Genomic DNA, 22,852 nt, shown 5'->3' on the forward strand with positions numbered 1-22,852 from the left:
AAGGAATGGGTGATGTTTCAGTTCGAAACCTTTCTTCAGACCAGTCTGAAGAAGGGTGTCTACCCAAAACGTCAGCCATTCCTTCTATCCAGAGATGCTGCCTGTCCTGCTGAGTTACTCCAGCATTTTGTGTTTATCTTCAGCCTGAAGGGTCCCGACCCAAAACATCACCTCTCCATGCTCTCCAGAGATGCTGCCTGACCCTCTGAGTTACTCCAGCATTTTGTGTTTTATTCTATTAACCAGCATCTGCAGTTCCTTGTGAGTGATCCCTGTATGCATCCTCCCACCACTGCTTCCTGCGGTTCATAATCAGTTGGAAAAACTTGCCAGTGTTAATTACCCGAAATGTAAATTTAACGAGGGCTGGAAATCTAGACCAAAAGTGGGAATACTTGGTGTCACTGAAGAGAAAAAGGTGGGTTGGTACTCTGGATCGTGATTGTACATTTGGGCTGGGTCTACCCAGTGGCTGACTCACCTACGAGGCATTATCTGCATAAACGCAAGGTTTAAGGCACTAAAATAGGCTCTTTGGATCTGTCCATTAGCCAGTCCATGCCAGCATGTTTGTCCCACTTGAGTTGTTATCGTGTCCGATATCAGCATAACTCTCTACTGCTTTCTCATTTGGACAGGTGCATGGATAGGAAAGGTGTAGAGGGATGTGAGCCAAACATGGGCAGGTGGTACAGTGGCGCAGCGGTAGAGTTGCTGTCTTACAGCGCCAGAAACCCAGGTTCGATCCTAACTACGGGTGCTATCTGTATGGAGTTTGTACGTTGTTGTGACCAGCGTGGGTCACATTTCTTATCTAGATCATAATGGAATAGCTTGGACTGTGGGTGATGTGCAACAGTGTTGGGGTGATGTGGTGCTGAGGAAACTGCATCAATAAAAATAGAGCAGTAATGGATCACTATGTAAATGTTGCTTCTCGTCTGCAGAAGGGTCCTGACCCAAAACGTCGCCCAGCCATGTTTTACCAGATTTGCTGCCTAACCCGCTGAATTACGACTTTCTGTCCTTTTAATTAATAGCCAGCACCCAAAAAAGAAAAACAACTGAATAAACTCTCAAAATATAACAAACTTAAAAATCAAAAGCATCGAGCTCTTCTTCTATAGATGCCCTCTTGTTCATCTCCTGACTGAGTGAGGAGAGCGATAGAATGGTTCTTGGATATGGCATGTGTATGCCGGCTTTGAGATTTGTCCTCCCTCTACTTTCAGTCTGAGGAAGGGTTCCGACCTGAAACGTCACCCACCCTTTTTCTCCAGAGATGCTGCCTGTCCTGCTGAGTTGCTCCAACATTTTGTCTTTCTTTGGTATAATGCAGTGATATCAACTGCAGAATTCCAAGGATCAAAGGCGGCACAGCTGATGGGAGCTGCTGCCTCATTGCACCAGAGACCTGGGTTCGACCCTGACCTCGCGGGTGCTGTGTGTGCAGTTTGCTCCCTTTGATCGCGTGGGTTTCTCCGGGTGCTCTGGTTTCCTCCCACGTCACAAAAATGTGAGGATTTGTAGGTTGATTGACCCACTGTAAAATAAATTGTCCCTAATGTATAAGGAATGGATGAGTAAGTGGGACGGCATAGAAATAGTGTGAACAGGAAAGGACACAAAGTGCTGGAATAACTCAGCAGATCAGTCAGCATCTCAGGAGAACATGGATAGGTGACCGCTTCTTCAGTCCAGACCTGAAACATCAACAATCCATGTTCTCCAGAGTTGCTGCCTGACCTGCTGAGTTACTCCATCACTTTGTGTCCTTTTGCGTAAACCAGCATCTGCAGTTCCTTGTTTCCAGTGTGAACAGATGAATTGCCAGGCGCGGATTTGATGGGCCGAAGGGCCTGTTTTCATGCTGTATCTCCAAACTAAAAATCAACACTTTTTAGAAATAGTGTCACGATTCTTTGAGTCTAAGGAAGAGTTTCGACCTGAAACCTCACCTATTACTTTCCTCCAGAGATGCTCCCTGACTCGCTGAGTTACTCCAGTATTTTGTGTCTATCTTTGGTGTAAACCAGTATCTGCAGTTCTTTCCTACACACAGGGCAAATAGGGCCTCAGTTTAGCATCTCATTCCATAGAGAGTGTCAGCACTCCCTCTGCCCTAGACTGGACTTTATTCTGGAGCGAGGTTGAACTCATCTTCAGGATGAGCTTGCCCCAGCTGAGCCTGTCCCAGTGAATAGGGCTTTATCCATCTTATTCCTTGGAGCGCAGGAGGGATGATCTTATAGAGGTGTATAAAACCATGAGAGGAATAGATTGGGTAGATGCACAAAGTCTCTTGTCCAGCATAGGGGAATCAAGAACCAGAGGGCATAGGCTTCGGGTAAAGGGGGAAAGATTTAATAGGAATTTGAAGGGTAACTTTTTCACACAAAGGGTGGTGGGTGCATGGAACGAGCTGCCAGAGGAGGTCGTTGAGGCAGGGACTATTGCAATGTTTAAGAAACAATTAGATGGGTACATGGGCAGGACAGATTTGGAGTGATATGGGCCAGACTCGGGTGGGACTAGTGTAGATGGGACATGCTGGTCGGTGTGGCCAAGTTTGGCTGAAGGACCTGTTTCCACGCTGTGTGACTGTGACTTACCGTAATGCAACTGAACTTTTCAAGGCGTCACATTAATAGCACATGCTGTGGTTTTATTCATGGCCATGTACAATACTCACGAGAAGATTCTAAAATGAATTAAATCGAGTAAAGTTAACTTGAGTCAAAGTCCCAGTCCTTTACCCTCCATAACATGTCAAAAACCTTGGGTATTTTATTGCACGATTTTAAAATAAAAAAAATCAAAGTAAGCTGCTTGTGTTTCTGTAAATAGTGTTATTTATGCTAAACATTTTAGGTTTTATAATTAAAAAATAAATTGTAACAATGCAAGGGAGAGCATTGCACAAGAAGGAAGTTTGAATGGTAAATTCCTCAGGGGCATCAAAATGGTAGGAAGGCGAGACTTCAAAAAGAGGTTTTAATCAAGACAACCTGATAACCAAACGTTTGTAATTAACTCAAGTGAGTAACCAGGGTTGTTGACACAAATGCAACAGAGAAATGGTGCAGGAGGAACTTTTTGTACGTTCAGGATCAGTCCTGATCGTCAGACCTTGGAGAGATGCAACCTTGCAAGGCAGCCATGGTATGTGGGTCTCTACAATGTGATTGAAATCAGACCCTTGTGTTGCCTTCAAAGGTCAGAAGGCCAGTAAATGATGTGAGGATGTGTAGATATATTGATGTGTGTGTGTGTACATTTAAGAATTTAATTTTATTTTGGCAGTATATTTGGTATTAAGGAGTGCTCAGAATAGAGTCAAAGGTTTTTTTTTAACGATATAACTTGGGTTTTCTTGGTTATCCCTCAATCACCAAAGGCTGAGGTTTACTTGAATTTCACCAAATCTGATTTCCTGATACGGAGTTGCAAATATTTACATTGTGCTATTTCGAGTTGGTTGGCTTTAGTCTTGTCACTCCTGGTGTCACCAATCATCCTTTTTTCCATTGGGGGGGGGGGCTGGGACCAGAGCATGTTAGTTTATCAGGGACCGACCCCCCTCCCCCCCCCCAACCCTTTGCCCCCTCTGTACACAGCGGTGACGTTTGGTTTGGTTTGGTTGCCACGAGCAGGCGTTTTTAAAATGCTTGCTGTGTGTGGCAGGACCGACCGGCCTAATCACTCCACAAAGGTCCGTCCACGATCCGTCCACACTCTCCAGCTCCCCACCTTCTCCCATCACAGACAGTCAACCTCTAGCTGTGCAAAGTGATATCCCCACAAACACAAACCATGCATGTCCCACAGAGCACCATTAGCATTCAAAGAAGAAACGTTTATTTATAAAATATGTGAATTATATGATCTTGTGTAAAACTGTAATTCATACATTATTTTAAATTATGGCAAGTTATGGATGTTCATTTAATGTGTCCTTTGCCATCTGCATCATTCTCCTCTCTCTCAATTTCCCTCTCTATCTCTGTCTCCCTGCCTCGTTCTCTTTCCCTCATAGGTTCTAGGAGCAGAATTGGGCCATTCGGCCCATCAAGTCTACTCCGCCATTCAATCATGGCCGATTTGTCTTTCCCTCTCAACCCCATTCTTCTGCCTTCACACCATAACCCGATACCCTTATTTAACAAGAATCTGTCGATCTCCGCCTTAGAAAATATCCATTGACTTGGCCTCCCTTCCTCTCCCTATCACATCCTCTTTTCATTCCCCCTCTCCACCATTTTCTTCCTGGTATCTTCTTCCTTCTCACTCCTCCTCACCCATCCACTTCTCCTTTTCTATTTAGTTAGTGTGTCAACCAATGTTCTTCTGTTACAGCCTCTCCATCCAAGACTCCTTCATCGACATAATAGGGGTATAGGTGCGATCATTATGTGAACCAGGTTTTCTACTTTAATTTTCCACTCTTTCCCAGAATTTAATTAGTATTTTTTAAATTTAGGTTTTCTAATTCTTATTTGTGTTTCTCTTGTTGTTTCAACATCATCAGCGATTCATGCTGTGCTTACTCTGACTCTTCCCTGATGTGTGTATTTTATTAAACTTATTAAAATATTACTTGGATATTTCCCCTCTTTCGTGTCTTTCTTGCAAGCGCTGACACGCAGAGAGATGCTGGAGAAGAAAACAGTACGAAGGAAGCTGGCAAGTCCGATTTACATTTCTTTGGTATCTATTCCAACCTGAGGATGCATCAAAGAACTTTATATCCCACCAGGTGTTGGAGGTTGTTCATAAATGAACAAACAAGGCAGCCAATTTGCACACCCTCCCCTCCTCCATCACATAAACCATTAACTCCACCTACACTACTCGCTGCCTCGTCAAGGCCAGCAGCATACTCGAGGAGCAGTCTCAGGCAAGAGGTGCAGAAGTGTGAAAATGCACACCTCCAGATTCAGGGACATTTCTTTCCAGCCGTTATCAGGCAACTGAACCACCCTATCGCCAAATAGAGAGTGACCCTGGGCCACCATCTACCTCATTGGAGACTGAGCTATCTTTAATCGGACTTTATCTTGCACTAAATGTTATTCCCTTTATCCTGTATCTACACGCTGTGGACGGCTTGATTGTAATCATACATAGTCTTTCTGCTGACTGGATAGCACGCAACAAGAAAGCTTTTCACTGTATCTCGCTCGGTACACATGACAATAATAAACTGAACTAAATAAAACAAAGCTGCTACCAATAATATAACATTATGACAAGATATGAAAAAGAAAGAACTGCAGATGCTGTTTTAAACTGAAGATAGACACAAAAAGCTGGAGTAACTCAGCGGGACAGGCAGCATCTCTGGAAAGAAGGAATGGGTGACATTTTGGGTCGAGACCCTTCAGACAAGATAGTCTGTTTTAGTTAATGGGTGACTGTTCAATGGTTTAATTCATTGAGGGGATGTGGACAGATTGGGTGATCCTCTAGGCCAGATTGGGTGACAATGGTTGATTGCCTTACATGGAGTGGGAGCTAGTAGCATATAAATTATGAGCATAAAATCAGTCACTTATGGTAGTGTGATTATCAAGCTTGGTTGATCCAATACTGGGAGAAGTTCAATGGCTGAGCCAGAATCATAAGATCATAAGACATAGGAGCAGAATTAGGCTCTTTGGCCCACCAAGGCTGGCACAGTGGTAGAGTTGATGCACCAGAGACCTGGGTTTGATCCTGACTGTGGGTGCTGTCTGCATGGGGTTTGTACATTCCCTTTGTGATCACATGGGTTTTCCCTGGATGCTCCAGTTTCCTCCCACACTCCAAATACCTACAGGATCTGTAGGTTATGTTGGTAAAAAGAAATTGTAAATTGTCCCTAGTGTGTAGGATAGTGCTACTGTCTGGGGATCACTGGTCGGGGCAGACTCGGTGGGCCGAAGGCAACGAATTCCACTGACTCGCCATCCTCTGACTAAAGAAATTCCTTTAGTGGAGGAAGCATGGAAACATCTTTTCCACACCCACTCTATCCAGGCCTTTCACTGTTCGATAATCTTCCCATCTCCTCGGGAACCCACAGTTTTGATCTGAAATGGGTTTCTTTGGATAGATTTATTTGGTCTCACTGACCAGAAACTCAAGACAGTGAGTGTGGGCAATGGACTATTTATTGAACCATAGGAATCTGACGCATTCTTTTCTCCCTCCACAGATGTCACCTGATTTATTGAGTATTCCAAGCATTTTTATTTCAAATTTCTACGTTTTCTGTTTTTTTTTCTTCTGGGAAAACCATGATTTTTACACTTTCCATAGCACGACGGAAGATGATTCTTCAAGCTGACACCTTAACCCTGATTCTCTCTCCACAGTTGCTGGCTGACCTGCTGAGTACCGGTGCCTAACGGTACGGAATGGCTCAGCGGTAGAGTTGCTGCCTTAGAGCCAGAGACCCGGCTTTGATCCAGATTACGAATGCTGTCTGTCTGGAGTTTGTACGTTCTCCTTGTGACCACCGTGGCTCTTCTATGGGTGGTCCGGTTTCCTCCCACGCTCCTCTAAGACGCTGGCAAATTGGCTTGATAAATTTGTAAATTGTCCCTAGTGTGTGTAGGATAGTGTTAATGTGCAGGTATTGCTGGTCGGTGTGGGCCGAAGGGCCTGCCTCTCTAAACTAAACTAAACTATGCGTGCAACCTGGGACAGGGCAGTGAGATCACTCTGACATTGCTTAAATGTAACCACTGACCCGGCAGTGTTCAGTAATCATCTGCGATACTTGAGAGCATTTTTATTTATATTCATCACTGCTAAAATTTCAATAGCAGGAAGAAAGTTAGCTTGCTTGGACTGTTTTTACTTTATATTTTATTTTATCTTGTTACCATACAGCAAAACTTGATAGCCAAACATCTTACTGTCAATAAACCTTCTATCAGCTCTCTACATTGTCCCATCAAATATAGGGGGCTTGCTTTGTATCTAACCCTGTGGTGTGTCACACATTCCCAGGGCAGTGAAGCTCTACACTGAGAGGAGGGGTGAATCGCTGACTTCTTTGTTTAAGGGAAACAAATGATTCTTCAACACAAAGGCTGTTTTTATACAAAAGGGTTGTCCCTGGGTCTGGACGGGAAGAGGTTTGCTGAGCTTGTCAGCTGAGAATGACCCACCTGGACCCCCTAGTTCCACACCCATCACACCCTCCCTCCCCACCCCTCCCCCCCCAAGGGTGAAAGTGAGACCAGAGCCACAGATCACCGTCTAAATCTTGCCCCCCTGCACCACTCCCCTCACCCCCACCCTCCTCCCCATACAGGGCAAATCTCCCAATGCAGTGTGCCGGCACGTTCCCATTCTGTCTATGGTACCACGATGGGTTTTTATGTCATCACTAAATGTGTATTTCCACCTGGCCTCTGGGAGAAATCGCTGTTGCTTTTTATTGATGCTGCTTCAAAACCAAGTCTCGTACAAGTGCACCATTGTCCGTGGGTGTTGTTGCCACTGACTGTGTGTGTGTGTGTTGCGTGTGAGTGAATGATTGAATGGGTGTTTGTGTGTGTGAAGGTGAGTGCATGCATGTATGTGGGTGTGGGGTGAGTGGGTGTGCGTACGAGTAAATGTGAGGGAGTGTGAGTGAATGTGTGTACGTGTGAGAATGGGTGCGAGTGCGTGTGAGTGAGTGTTGGTGTGAGTGTGGGTGTGGTTGTCCCAGCTTGCCAGGGGCACCCCTGGCTGAGCCGGCCATGCGAGTGTGTGTGTGGGTGGGTGGGTGGGTGGGCGGGCGTGTGGTCTAGGGACACTGTGAGCAGCCGCACCTCACGCTCTTCTCCACTTGGTGGGTGAAAGAGGAGCCGTCGCTACACTCAAAGGCATACGTCCTCCGCTTGACCTTGAGCGCCACACAGCAGCCCCGCAGCCGGCATGACCCTTGGCATTCCACCCACGACACCTGCCGGCTGCTCTGGCAAATGTTGTAGCCCCTCTGGAGCTGGTAATAATCCCGGACGGGCACCCCTCGACACTCCGCCTCTGCAGGGGGGAGGGGTGGGGGTGGGGGTCGGGAAGGGGGAGGAGAGACAATAAAAAAAAGAACTGGTCAGCGCTGGGTGTTGGTTGTGGGAGGCTCGGGGGGCAGTGCCATAATGTATGGACATGGTGGGCCGCATGGACATGGTGGGCCGCATGGCCTGTTCCTGTGCTGTTCTACATTCTAAGTCAACCATCAATGTGTGTTGGTGGAGGCAGGTAGGATACCTTCTTTGCCCGAAATGTGGAAATGTCAAAGACTACAGGGGTGTGGGAGGAAACCGGAGCACGTGGTCACAGGGAGAACGTGTAAACTCCATACAGACAGCACCCGTAGTCAGGATCGAACCTACGTCTCTGGCAGCTACACTACTGCTGTACTACTGTGTTCAGAAGCCTTGGGGCAGGGAATCTCGACCCGACCCGAAACATCACCCATTCTCTCCTGAGATGCTGCCTGACATGCTGAGTTGCCCCAGCATTTTGTGAATAAATTACTTCTGAAGATATTCCTTGTATACCCATCTCACACCTTTTGGTCTAATCAACTTTAAACCTCCCCTCAACTTTCTATTTTAGTTTAATTTATAATTGTCACATGTATCGAGCTATAGTGAAAAGCTTTTTCGCTGCGTGCCATCCAGTTAGCTGAAAGACTATACATGATTACAACCAAGCCTTCCACAATGTACAGATAAAGGACATAACGTTTAGTGCAAGGTAAAGTCTGATTAAAGATAGTCTGAGGGTATCAATTGAGCTAGATGGTAGCTGAGGACAGCTCTCCGGTTGGTGATAGGATGGTTCAGTTGCTTGACAACAGCTGGGAAGAAACTGTCCCTGAATCTGGAGGTGTGCGTTTTCACACTTCTGTACCACTTGCCTGATGGGAGAGGGGAGACTGGTCCTTGATTATGCTGGTGGCCTTGACGAGGCAGCGTGAAGTGTAGATGGAGTCAATGGAAGGGAGGTTGGCTTGCGTTACTTTCTGAGCTACATCTCTGTTCCTATGTAAACATTCACATCTCTTCCACTTGGGAGTTGAGATGCTTCCTCCTAGTGACCATTCCCGCATATTCCCGCATATCTCCCCACGTACTGTCTGGGAGATTCCTGTTCTCCCGAAAGGGTGGTGACCAGAACTGGATACAGTCCTCCCGGTGTGGTGAAAGCAATGTGTTTGCTACTGTGACCTAAACATAGAAACTAGGTGCAGGAGTAGGCCATTCGGCCCTTCGAGCCTGCACCGCCATTCAATATGATCATGGCTGATCATCCAACTCAGTAACCTGTACCTGCCTTCTCTCCATAGCCCCTGATCCCTTTAGCCACAAGGGCCACATCTAACTCCCTCTTAAATATAGCCAATGAACTGGCCTCAACTACCTTCTGTGGCAGAGAATTCCACAGACTCACCACTCTGTGTGAAGAAATGTTTTCTCATCTCGGTCCTAAAAGACTTCCCCCTTATCCTTAAGCTGTGACCCCTGGTTCTGGACTTCCCCAACATCGGGAACAATCTTCCCGCATCTAGCCTCTCCAACCCCTTAAGAATTTTATATGTTTCAATAAGATCCCCCCTCAGTCTTCTAAATTCCAGTGAGTACAAGCCTAGTCTATCCAGTCTTTCTTCATATGAAAGTCCTGCCATTCCAGGGATCAATCTGGTGAACCTTCTCTGTACTCCCTCTAAGGCTAGAATGTCTTTCCTCAGATTAGGAGACTAAAACTGCACACAATACTCCAGGTGCGGTCTCACCAAGGCCCTGTACAACTGCAGCAGAACCTCCCTGCTCCTAAACTCAAATCCTCTTGCTATGAATGCCAACATACCATTTGCTTTCTTCACTGCCTGCTAAAGCCCTCTTCTTACATGAACTCCTGGCTGCCACACTCCCCTTCCCATACTGACCTTTCTGTCCTGGGCCTTTTCCACAGTCAGAGTGAGGCCCATGCAAACTGGAGGAACACCACCTCATATTTTGTTTGGGCTGCCTACAACCCGGCCGTATGAACAATTATTTATCTAATTTCAAGTAATTCCTGCATTTCAAATGTTGTTATAATACCTGCCTAAACCACCTCCTCTAGCAGCTCGTTCCATGTACCCACCACCCACTGAGTGGAAAAAGTTACCCCTCAGGTTTCTATTAAATATTTCCCCTCTCGCCTTAAACCCATGTCCTCTGGTTCTTGATTCCACTATTTGCGGTCCATTCACCCTACCTATTCTCCTCTTGATTTGATACACCTTAAGAAGATCAGCTCTCATCCTCCTGTGCTCCAAGGAATAAAGTGGTAGCTTGCCCAACCTCTCTGTATGTAGCTCAGGCCCTCAACATCAGTGTTGCCTCTCTGACATCGCAGCACATACCTTCGCTTCCCACAGTGTGGCGCTCCCTCACCACTGCCTTGCAAGAGCGGTGTAAGGGGCAGGGAGATGAACAGGGTGGGAACGAAGATACATGCGCCATGTGCAGGCAGATACTTTGGACTTTGCTTTAGAGGTACAGCATGGAAACAGGCCCTTCAGCCCACCGAGTCCACGCCGATCACCTCATACACCAGCACTATCCTACACACTAGGGACAAAACCTCTGGTAATGGAAAATGAAAAGATATAATAACAAAATGAAATTATTCTGCAGGGATTGTTTAATTTAGTTCATGGTCACGTGTACCGAGGTACAGTGAAAAGATTTTGTTGCGTGCTAACCAGTCAGCGGAAAGACCATACGTGATTACAATGGACGAGTAGTCAACAGTGTACAGATACACGATGAAGTGAATAACATTTAGTGCAAGATAAAGTCCAATAAGGTCCAATTAAGGATAGTCCGAGGGTCTCCAATGAAGTCCGAGGGTCTCCACTAAATCAAACAAAACTAAAATAGACTAGACTGAAGTAAACTAGACTAGGAGAGTCTGAAGAAGGGTCTCGACCCGAAACGTCGCCCATTCCTTCTCTCCTGAGATGCTGCCTGACCTGCTGTGAATAAATACCTTCGATTTGTACCAGCATCTGCAGTTATTTTCTTAGACTAGATTAACGTGGATTAGAGTGGACTAGACTAGATAGACAAAACTAATCCAGACTAAAGTAAAGGAGACTAGACTCTAAAGTAGAGAATGGTCGATGGTGCAAGTCCCTAGCCGCTATGAGGCTGGTCTGGGGTGGCTGCCAAGGTTCCTACCTTGGTCACACAGATCTCCGGTGTATCCTCTCTCGCACTCGCACGCTGCCTCGCCCAGCTCCGAGATGTGGCACTGTCCGCGCTGGCAGGCCAGCTTCTTGCAGGGGTTGAACAGCTCTTCCTGCTGGTTGCACAGTGCTCCCCTATGCCCGGCATCGCAATCACAGCGGTAGGTCACAGCGTCCAACGGCACACACCGGCCACGCACACACCTGGCACACGGGACACACAGTTACTGGCCCAGCCATCTGGAGAGAGCTTCACTCGGTATCTGCCCTGGGAGTGTGTGGTGGGGCAGTGTAGAGGGAGCTTCACTCTGTATCTGCCCTGGGAGTGTGTGGTGGGACAGTGTAGAGGGAGCTTCACTCTATCGAATGGGAGTGTGTGGTGGGACAGTGTGGATGGGGGCTTCACTCTGTATCTGCCCTGGGAGTGTGTGGTGGGGCAGTGTAGAGGGGGCTTCACTCTGTATCTGCCCTGGGAGTGTGTGGTGGGGCAGTGTAGAGGGAGCTTCACTCTGTATCTGCCCTGGGAGTGTGTGGTGGGGCAGTGTAGAGGGGGCTTCACTCTGTATCTGCCCTGGGAGTGTGTGGTGGGGCAGTGTAGAGGGGGCTTCACTCTGTATCTAATGGGACCTTGTGGTGGGACAGTGTAGAGGGAGCTTCACTCTGTAACTAATGGGAGTGTGTGGTGGGGCAGTGTAGAGGGAGCTTCACTCTGTATCTGCCCTGGGAGTGTGTGGTGGGGCAGTGTAGAGGGGGCTTCACTCTGTATCTGCCCTGGGAGTGTGTGGTGGGGCAGTGTAGAGGGAGCTTCACTCTATCGAATGGGAGTGCGTGGTGGGACAGTGTGGATGGGGGCTTCACTCTGTATCTAAACCGTGTTGTCCCTGCTCTGGGAGTGTGTGGTGGAACAGTGTAGAGGGAGCTTCACTCTGTATCTAATGGGACCTTGTGGTGGGACAGTGTCCGCCCTCTCTCCCTCCCTCCCTCCCTCCCTCCCTCACCCACCCACCCACGCTCTCCCTCCTTCCCCCTCATCCTTTCTCCCTCCATTTCACCCCTCTCTCCTTCCTCTCTCTCCCCCTCCCCCTCACCGCTTCCCCTATCTGCCCCCCACCCCCCTGCACTCACTTGTGCCCGCGGCAGGGCTCGGTGTTGGGCCGGTCACACTGCGGCCCCTTCCAGCCGGGCTGGCACAGACAGACGGGCGGCTGGCCGGGCCGGGGCTGGCAGATGCCGTGCTGACAGGCGATCCTGCGACAGGAGCGGCAGCCGAGCTCCACGCCGGCGCGGCGCCGGGTCTTGGTGAAGTCCTGCAGCTCGTTGTTGATGTACAGGTTCTGGATGCAGCCGTGGAAACCCGAGCCGTTGGCGGGGGGCCAGGGGCCCAGGGAGGTGGGTGTCACCCCCACCGGCATGCCTGGGTGACGGGGCACATGGTCAGTGGGGCCACAACACCCGTCCACCCTCCCCACCACGTCTCCCCTCCCCACCATGTCCCCACCCCGTCTCCCCACCCCCACCCCCCATCCCCCATCCCCACCCCGTCTCTATCCCTGCTCCGTCTCCCCACCCCATCTCCCCAACCCCACCGGCATGCCTGGGTGACGGGGCACAGGGTCAGTGGGGCCACAACACCCTTCTCCCCATCACATCTCCCGTCCCCACCCCGTCTCCCCATCCCTGCTCCGTCTCCCCACCCCCACTCCGTCTCCCCACTCCGTTTCCCCACCCCCACTCCGTCTCCCCACTCCGTCTCCCCACCCCCACTCCGTCTCTCCCCACTCCGTCTCTCCACCTCCAACTCACCCCCTGCCCATCCCCTTCCCCCCCCCTCCCCCCGGGGCCCAGCGATGGGGGGGTCACCCCCACTGGCATGTGTGGGGTGAGGGGGTCACAGCACCCATCTCACCACCCCGTCCCACCCACTCCGTCTCTACCTCCCTTTCCAGCCCGAGGGAGATCTGTGTGAGTGGTGGGCTGGGAGGGGAGGGTGAGGGAGGTCTGGGGAGAGAGGGTCTGGGAGGAGAGGAGAGGGAGAGGGGGTCAGGGGGATGCTGGGGTAGAGAGACGGGGAGAGGAGGAGGGAGAGGGGGAGAGGGACGGGTGCATAGGAGGTGGAGAGGAGCAGAGCGGGCACGGAAGATACAGAGGGTTTGGAGGAGAGGAGGGGGGATTAGGGAGGGAGGGAGGGGAGAGGGAGGAGGAGGAGAGGAGAACATAGGAGGAGGAGAGGAGCAGGGCGGGCACGGAAGATACAGAGGGGTTGGAGGAGAGGAGGGGGGATTAGGGAGGGAGGGAGGGGAGAGGGAGGAGGAGGAGAGGAGAACATAGGGGGAGGAGAGGAGCAGGGCGGGCACGGAAGATACAGAGGGGTTGGAGGAGAGGAGGGGGGATTAGGGAGGGAGGGAGGGGAGAGGGAGGAGGAGGAGAGGAGAACATAGGGGGAGGAGAGGAGCAGGGCGGGCACGGAAGATACAGAGGGGTTGGAGGAGAGGAGGGGGGATTAGGGAGGGAGGGGCAGGGGAGAGTAAGAGGGAGCTACGATTATGGGGATGGAGGGGCTGGATTAATCCAGCTCACAGCGCCTCCTCCGATCCTCACCTCCGACGTAGAGCGGCGTGAGTGCCGACTGTTTGACCGCGCCCTCCATGCTCTTGGGCGCTCCGCCATCGATGGACAGATTGACCATCTGGTCGAAGGTGAGGATCTCCACAGTGTGGAACTGCCCATCGTTGATGGTCTCCAGGCTACAGGGCACACAGAGGCAGGGTCAATGGAAAACGTACCAGCCTCAGAATAAACGGACGCACCTTCAGAACGGAGACGAGAAGGAATCTCTTTGGCCAGAGGCTGGTGAACGAGTGGAATCCCCGCCGTTGAAGGGACTGGCAGGAACCGCTGCCTCAAGCTTGCCCAGAGTGGGGGAAGTGAGAACCAGACATCAGTCTGAAGAGGTGTCTCGACCCGAAACGTCACCCATTCCTTCTCTCCAGAGATGCTGCCTGACCTGCTGAGATACTCCAGCATTTTGTGTCTACCTTCAAGAACCAGAGTACATGGGTTTAAGCTGAAGATGAAAAGATTTAATAGGAAGCCAAAGGGTAATTTTTCACACAAAGGATGGCGGGTGTATGGAACGAGTTGCCGGAGGAGGTAGTTGAGGCGGGTACTATATCGCAATGTTCAAGAAACAATTAGATTGGTACAGGGATAGGAATGGTTTAGAGGGATATGGACCAAACGCAAGCAAGTGGGACTAGTGTAACTGGGACATGTTGGCCGATGTGGGCAAGTTGGGCCGAAGGGCCTGTTTCCATGCTATGACTAAGGCGGCAGCTAGGCCTAGATAGAGTGGGTGTGGAGAGTGGGATGTGGATGTGGAAGGAAACGAGAGCAACTGCAGGCACCTCATGCTGCCACGCTGAGAACGTACAATCTCTGTACACACCAGGTCAGGATCGAACCCGTGTTCTCTGGCGCTGCGAGGCAGCGGCTCTACCCGCTGTGCCACCCTTAACATAGAAACATAGAAAATAGGTGCAGGAGTAGGCCATTCGGCCCTTCGAGCCTGCACCGCCATTCAATATGATCATGGCTGATCATCCAACTCAGTAACCCGTGCCTGCCTTCTCTCCATACCCCCTGATCCCTTTAGCCACAAGGGCCACATCTAACTCCCTCTTAAATATAGCCAATGAACTGGCCTCAACTACCTTCTGTGGCAGAGAATTCCACAGATTCACAGATTCTCTGTGTGAAAAAAAACTTTCGCATCTCGGTCCTAAAAGACTTCCCCCTTATCCTTAAACTGTGACCCCTTGTTCTGGACTTCCCCAACATCGGGAACAATCTTCCTGCATCTAGCCTGTCCAACCCCTTAAGAATTTTGTACGTTTCTATAAGATCCCCCCTCAATCTTCTAAATTCCAGCGAGTACAAGCCCAGTCTATCCAGTCTTTCTTCATATGAAAGTCCTGCCATCCCAGGAATCAAGCTGGTGAACCTTCTCTGTACTCCCTCTATGGCAAGAATGTCTTTCCTCAGATTAGGAGACCAAAACTGTACGCAATACTCCAGGTGCGGTCTCACCAATGCCCTGCACAACTGCAGCAGAACCTCCCTGCTCCTTGTTGGCGACAGACCCTTGGAGTCGGCATCATTACCTGTAGATGGTGGAGCTGGGGTCAGTCCCGGGGTCATAGCTGACTCGGACCCGGCCCTGGTACAGCTCGACGGCAATGTGATCGTTGTCTCCATTGTACAGCAAGATCCCGTTATCCTCAGCAGTGGAGACCTGGGGGGTAGAGAGTCATCACCATCTCACTCCGAGCAACAAGAAGGGTTTTCACTGTACCACAGGGTACAGTTGACAATCAACTCAACTCAGACTTTCTCTTGCACTAAACGTTATTCCCTTTATCCTGTCTCGACGACTTGTGGACGACTTGTTTGTAATCATGTACAGTCTTTCCGCTGACTGGATAACACGCAACGGAAAAGCTTTTCACTGTAGCTCGGTGCACGTGATAATAAACGAAACTAAACTAAACTAAACTAAAACTTAACTCAACTTATCATGCACTAAATGTTGTACCCTTTATCCGTTATCTGTACACTGTGGACGGGTTGATTGTAATCATGTACAGTCTTCTCGCTGACTGGATAGCACGCAACAAAAAGGTATTTTGCTGTACGTTGGTAGACACGATAGTAAAGTAAAGTGAGGTAAAATCATCTAAACTCTAGCAGTTACCTGCAAGGAGATGTTCGCTTGGGGCCAGTTCTTCAGCTCGGTGAACTGGAGGTAGGAATCCCGATCCACAAAGTTGACGCTGACCAACTTGTCGCACCGCGCTCCCCCGAACCCTGGGAGGCACTGGCACAGGGGGCTGGTATCCACACACTGCCCGCCGTTGAGACAGTCCTGGGGCTGGCACTGGGCGGGCGTGGGGGAGGACGGAGAGGGGAGCTCACAGAAACGGCCGCTGGAGGGGGGAGGACAGAGAGAGAGAGAGAGAGAGAGAGAGAGAGAGAGTCACAGCCAGAAATAACTTTGAACAACTTTGGGAACAGCTCCACCCACGGCCGCAAAGAATTGCAGAGAGTTGTGGACGCAGCCCAGACCATCACACAAACCAACCTCCCTTCCATTGACTCCAACTACACTTCGGCAAAGACACCAGCATAATCAAGGACCAGATTCAGGGACAGTTTTTGCCCAGTTGTTAACATGCAACTGTACCATCCTATCACCAACTAGAGAGTGGTCCTTACCTCCCATCTACCTCATTGGAGACAGTATAAGAAAATAACTGCAGATGCTGGTACAAATCGAAGATATTTATTCACAAAGTGCTGGAGTAACTCAGCAGGTCAGGCAGCATCTCGGGAGAGAAGGAATGGGTGACGTTTCGGGTCGAGACCCTTCTTCAGTCACCCATTCCTTCTCTCCCGAGATGCTGCCTGACCTGCTGAGTTACTCCAGCATTTTGTGAATAAATACCTCATTGGAGACCGTCAGTATCTTTAATCGGACATTACTGGACTTTATTTTGCACTAAATATTATTCATAAGTTATAGGAGCAGAATTAGGCCATTCGGCCCGTCAGGTCTACTCCGCCATTCAATCATGGCTAATCTATCTTTCCCTCTCAACCCCATTCCCCTGTCTTCTCTGGTAACCCCATAACCTCAAAATTCCCTTTATCTTGCATCTATTCACTGCGGATGGCTTGATTGTAATCATACGTAGTCTTTCCGCTGACTGGATAGCAACCAACAAAAGCTTTTCAATGTACCTCGGTACACGTGACAGTAAACTAAACTAAACTAAACTAAACTAAAGGACAAATGACACAGATGCAGCAAGCAAGTTTTCCATGGCACCTGTACCTTACCACACTCCAGCATCTGACAATAAACTCAACTTAAAAACCTGGTTAAACACACACCATGCGACTCGCTTGTTTGGAAACATCTCTGCCCAAGAGTAATAGAATCAAAGAGTCATACAGCACAGAAACAGGCCCTTCAGCCTAACTCATCCATACTGGCCAAGACGCCCGATCTAAGCTACTCCCACCTGCCTGTGTTTGACCCATATCCCTCAAAACATTTCCTATCCATGTACCTGTCCAAGTGTGTTTTAAATGTTGTTATAGTACCTGCCTCAACTACCTCCTAGAAACATAGAAAATAGGTGCAGGAGGAGGCCATTTGGCCCTTCGCGCCAGCACCGCCATTCATTGTGATCACGGCTGATCATCCACAATCAGTAACCTGTGCCTGCCTTCTCCCCATAATCCCCTGATTTCACTATCCCCTAAAGTTCTATCTAACTCTCTCTTAAATTCATCCAAAGAAATGGCCTCCACTGCCTTCTGTGGCAGAGAATTAAAAAAATTCACAACTCTCTGGGTGAAAACGTTTTTTCTCACCTCAGTTTTAAACGGCCTCCCCTTGATTTTTAGACTATGGCCCCTGGTTCTGGACTCCCTCAACATTGGGAACATTTTTCCTGCATCTAGCTTGTCCAGTCCTTTCATAATTTTATACATCTCTGTAAGATCGCTTCACATCCTTCTAAATCCCAATGAATACAAGGCCAGTCTTTCCAATCTTTTATCATATGGAAGTCTACCATCCCAGGGATTAACCTCATGAACCTACGCTGCACTGCCTCAATAGCAAAGATGTCCTTCCCCAAATTAGGAGACCAAAACTACACACAATACTCCAGATGTGATTTCATCGGGGTCCTGTACAACTGCAGAAGGACCTCTTTACTCCTATAGTCAAATCCTCTCGTTATGAAGGCCAACATGCCAATAACTTTCTTCACTGCCTGCTGTACCTGCAGGTTTACCTTCAGTGACTGGTGTACAAGGACACCCAGGTCTTTTTGCGCTTCAACTTTACCTAATCTGACACCATTGAGATAATAATCTGCCTCCTTGTTTTTGCCGCCAAAGTGGATAACCTCACATTTATCTACATTATACTGCATCTGCCACGCATCTGCCCACTCACTCAACCTGTCCAAGTCACCCTGCAACCTCCTAACATCCTCTTCGCCGTTCACACTGCCACCCAGCTTTGTGTCATCTGCAAACTTGCTAGTGTTACTTCTAATTCCATCATCCAAATCATTAATATATATTGTAAATAGTTGCGGCCCCAGCATCAAGCCTTGCGGCACTCCACTCACCACTGCCTGCCATTCTGAAAAGGACCCGTTTATTCCTACTCTTTACTTCCTGCCTGCCAACCAATTCTCTATCCATGTCAATACCCTACCCCCAATACCATGTGCTCTAATTTTGCCCACGAATGTTCTGTGTGGGACCTTATCAAAGGCTTTCTGAAACTCTTGATACACTATATCCACTGGCTCTCCTTCACCCATTTTACTTGTCACATCCTCAAAAAATTCCAGAAGATTAGTCAAGCAGGATTTCCCCTTCATAAATCCATGCTGACTTGGACCAATCCTTTTACAGCTATCCAAATGCACTGTTATTACTTCTTTAATAATTGACTCCAGCACCTTCCCCACCACTGATGTCAGACTAACTGGTCTATAATTCCCTGTTTTCTCTCTCGCTCCGTTCTTGAAAAGTGGGATAACATTAGCTACCCTCCAATCCACAGGAACTGACCCTGAATCTATGAAACATGGAAAATGATCAAACGTCACCCATTCCTTCTCTCCTGAGATGCTGCCTGACCTGCTGAGTTACTCCAGCATTTTGTGAATAAATACCTTCAATTTGTACCAGCATCTGCAGTTATTTTCTTACACATCAATGTGTCCACGATTTCTAGAGCCATCTAGAGCCATCTCCTTGAGTACCCTGGGATGCAGACCATTAGGCCCTGGGGATTTATCAGCCTTCAGTCCCATCAGTCTACCCAATGCTCTTTCTAGCCTAATGCAAATTTCTTTTAGTTCCTCTGTCTCCCTGGATCCTCCGTCCTCTAGTACACCTGGGAGATTGTTTGACCACTGTCAGTTCCTCTGACAGCTCGCCCCATGCAACCACCACCCTCTCAAAAATAAGTTGCCCCTCGGGTTCCTTTAGTTTTAGAGATACAGGGTGGAAATAGGCCGACCAGCGATCACACTAGCACTATCCCACACACCAGCAACATTTTGCAATTTTTACCAAAGCCAATTAATCTACAAACCTGTACGTCTTTGGAATGTGAGAGGAAACCGGAGCACCCGGAGAAAACCCACAAGGTTACAGGGAGAACGTACAAATGCCATGCAGAAAGCACCCACAATCAGGATCGAACCCTGGTCTCTGGCACTGTGAGGCTGCAGCTCTACTGCTGCTCCACCGTGCCGCACCCACAGTAGGGGAACGGCAGCAGGACTGGGGCAGGACTGCGCTCCGAGCCGCACCGCACCGCACCTCACCTGTATCCCTCAGAACACCGACAGGTGTAACTGTCCACTGTATCCACGCACACTCCGTTCCCCTGGCAATGGTGGTCCTGGCAGTTGTCAACGGCAAAGCTACAGTTCTCCCCCCTGTAGCCGGAGAGGCACTCGCACCTGAAGGGACAGCACAGGTTAGATACAGAGTGAAGCTTCCCTCTACACTCACAGGGCAGGGACAGTCTACCTGGCAGCGGGAGCGGTCCCCAGTGGAGGCCTGGCCAAGATGGCCATTCGCGGCACCAGGTAGTCGATGGCCGCACAGGGGTCGGCTGCCTGCCCCTTTTCCGGGCCTACGTCCATGCCCGCGTGTCCTTGGAGAGGGAACACGCGTGTCCACGGGGACGCTGGAGGCCTTCCGTGAACGCTGTTCGCCGCGGGAGGTCAAATATATTATTGACAAAGTTGGCAGAATTTTAATTTGATAATTGTTTTGTTTGTAAACTGCTGATACGGGCAGCTTTTGATTTGATCGCGTTACTAGTTTGTACGTTTGTTTTTGTTTTGGAATAAAGTCGGTGCGGATGGGGGTAAATCTCCCTGTCGGTCTGCTCCTGGGCGTGGCCAAGATGGCCATTCGATGGTCTGCTCCTGGGCGTGGCCAAGATGGCCATTCGATGGTCTGCTCCTGGGCGTGGCCAAGATGGCCATTCGATGGTCTGCTCCTGGGCGTGGCCAAGATGGCCATTCGATGGTCTGCTCCTGGGCGTGGCCAAGATAGCCATTCGATGGTCCAGGCAGCAGGCAGTCGAGGGATCTGCCCGAATCGACTGCCTGCCCCTCTTCCGGGCCTATGTCCGTGCTCGCGTGTCCCTGGAGAGGGAACACGTGGCGTCCACAGGGACTCTGGACGCCTTCCGTGAACGCTGGTCACTGCGGGAGGTCGAATGTATTGTAGATAAAGGTAACAATATTTTAATCTGATAGCTGTTTTGATTGTTGTTTGCAAACTGCCAATGGCAGTCTTGATTCTATTACTACTCTGTATTTGTGTATAATTGAATAAAAGCATTTTGTATTATATATTTTTTTAAAGGGCAGGGAAGGCAGGGGTTAGATACAGAGTGAAGCTCCCTCTACACTCTCCCATCACACACTCCCAGGGCAGGGGTTTTTCAGAGTGAAGCTCCCTCTACATTGTCCCATCACACATTCCCCGAGCAGAGTCGGCAGGGGTTAGATACAGAGTGGTCTCTCCATTGTTCGACCCACCTTGGACCCTCCTTGGTGCCCGTACACTTGGCACCGCTCTGGCATGGGTTTAATTCGGGGGCACACAGGTCCACCGGCTCCTCGCACAGAACTCCTGCACTTGAAACAGAGAACACGCTCAGTGACGGGATCACACACACACCCCGTCAACACCAGAGAACCAGTGTCTTTTATTTTAGCATCCTGGTAAACCTCCTCTGCACCCTCTCCAAAGCTTCCAACTCCTTCTAGTATTGAGGCAAGTTACCTGCAAACCCTTGCTCGCTGAGTAATACCAAGGAACTGCAGATGCTGGTTTATACCAGAAATAGGCACCAAAATGCTGGAGGAACTCAGCGGGCCAGGCAGCATCTCTGCAGAACATTGGTCGGCGACATTTCGGGGTCAAGACCCTTCCCCAGACTGAAGAATCCTGACCCAAATCGGCACCTTTAGGTTTTAGCTTTAGTTTTAGAAATGCAATGTGGAACAGGCCATTCGGCCCACTGAGTCTGTGCCAACCAGTGATCACCCAAGCACAAGTTCCATCCAACACACATCGGGACAATTTTACTGAAGCCAATTAACCTGCAAACCTGGACATCTTCTGAATGTGGGAGGAAACCGGAGCACCTGGAGAAAACCCACGCGGTCACGGGGAGAACGTACAAACTTCGTACAGACAGCACTGGTAATCAGGGTCGAAACCTGGGATTCTGGCGCAGCAACTCTACCGCTGTGCCACTGTGCCGCCCAACCCTAATCCTCACCTAATCCTCCACAGATGCTGGCTGACCCGCTGAGTTACTCCAGCACTTTATACCTATCCTTCCTCCCTTGGCACTGCTTTGAGAAGGAGGAACGGGGAAAGAAGTATTCAGGAACGAGTAAGAGACAGACTATCAGAATATCACTAACTGCCTCTGAATGTGGGACTGGGAATGGAGTCAGGCGTTCAGTTAACATGAATCCAGTGACTACCTCGAGGGCAAAATGCGCGGCATTCTGCTAATTCTTAATTAACACTGTGGTGCTGGTGTCGCTGATGCTTGGTGTATAATTACAGTCATTAGCAATTTGCAGTTCTCCCTGCCAAACCTATAATCAGTTTGAGTACAGAGCTCCAAGTGCCACAGGCAGAGCACTGTGCAACAGCCTGACTTTGCCAGTGATCTATCTCAGGCCCTCCAGCCTGACCTCGCAGAGCCATACAATCATGCAGCACGGAAACAGGCCCATCAGCCCAACTCATCCATGCTGACCAAGATGCCCCATCTAAGCTAGTCCCATTTCATAGAGTCATACAGCATGGAAACAGGCCCATCAGCCCAACTCGTCCATGCTGACCAAGATGCCCCATCTAAGCTAGTCCCATTTCATAGAGTCATACAGCATGGAAACAGGCCCATCAGCCCAACCCGTCCATGCTGACCAAGATGCCCCATCTAAGCTAGTCCCATTTCGTACAGTCAGAAACCGGAGCACCTGGAGAAAACCCACGCAGTCACAGGGAGAACGTGCAAACACCGTACAGACAGCACCCGTTGTCAGGATCGGACCCAGGTCTCTGGCGCTGTGATGCAACAACTCTACCGCTGCACCACTGTGCCACACTGGTACCTTTCCATGGTAAATCAGCATCTGCAGTTCCTTGATCCTACACTAAGACTTTTATCGAATTGTAAGCAAAAAAGGAATTTCACAGTGCCTAGGTACATACAGTATGACAATAAAGTACCATTGAACCATTGAGTGTGAAGAAGTGTCTCGACCCGAAACGGCACCTACACATGTTCTCCAGGGACTGTTCTCCAGGGATGCTGCCTGACCCGCTGATTTACTCCAGCACTCTCCTTTCCCTCTCTCTCTCCCTCCCTCTATCCCTCCATCTCTCCTTTCCTTCCACCCCGCACTCCCTCCTTTCCCTCCCTCCCTCCCTCCCTCCCTCCCTCCCTCCCTCCCTCCCTCCCTCCCTCCCTCCCTCCCTCCCTCCCTCCCTCCC

The 22,852-nt window shown here is 49.5% G+C and overlaps 1 protein-coding gene across 1 annotated transcript in view; it reads right to left on the reverse strand.

The window, feature by feature from the left end:
- Positions 1 to 7,292: 7,292 nt before the first annotated feature.
- The window catches only part of LOC144600825 (slit homolog 1 protein-like), a 114,023-nt gene continuing 98,463 nt past the window's right edge, over positions 7,293 to 22,852 (reverse strand). Inside the window, exons 28-35 of the mRNA XM_078412716.1 lie at positions 20,872 to 20,965; positions 19,639 to 19,776; positions 15,969 to 16,200; positions 15,379 to 15,509; positions 13,817 to 13,962; positions 12,344 to 12,632; positions 11,211 to 11,422; positions 7,293 to 8,019 (exon numbers count right to left, since the gene is read on the reverse strand). Of these exons, the coding sequence (XP_078268842.1) occupies positions 7,781 to 8,019; positions 11,211 to 11,422; positions 12,344 to 12,632; positions 13,817 to 13,962; positions 15,379 to 15,509; positions 15,969 to 16,200; positions 19,639 to 19,776; positions 20,872 to 20,965 (1,481 nt within the window). The 3' untranslated portion in view covers positions 7,293 to 7,780. The remainder of the gene's footprint in view (positions 8,020 to 11,210; positions 11,423 to 12,343; positions 12,633 to 13,816; positions 13,963 to 15,378; positions 15,510 to 15,968; positions 16,201 to 19,638; positions 19,777 to 20,871; positions 20,966 to 22,852) is intronic.

This window comes from Rhinoraja longicauda, chromosome 16 (assembly GCF_053455715.1).
Source record: "Rhinoraja longicauda isolate Sanriku21f chromosome 16, sRhiLon1.1, whole genome shotgun sequence".
Taxonomy (NCBI): Eukaryota; Metazoa; Chordata; class Chondrichthyes; order Rajiformes; family Arhynchobatidae; genus Rhinoraja; species Rhinoraja longicauda.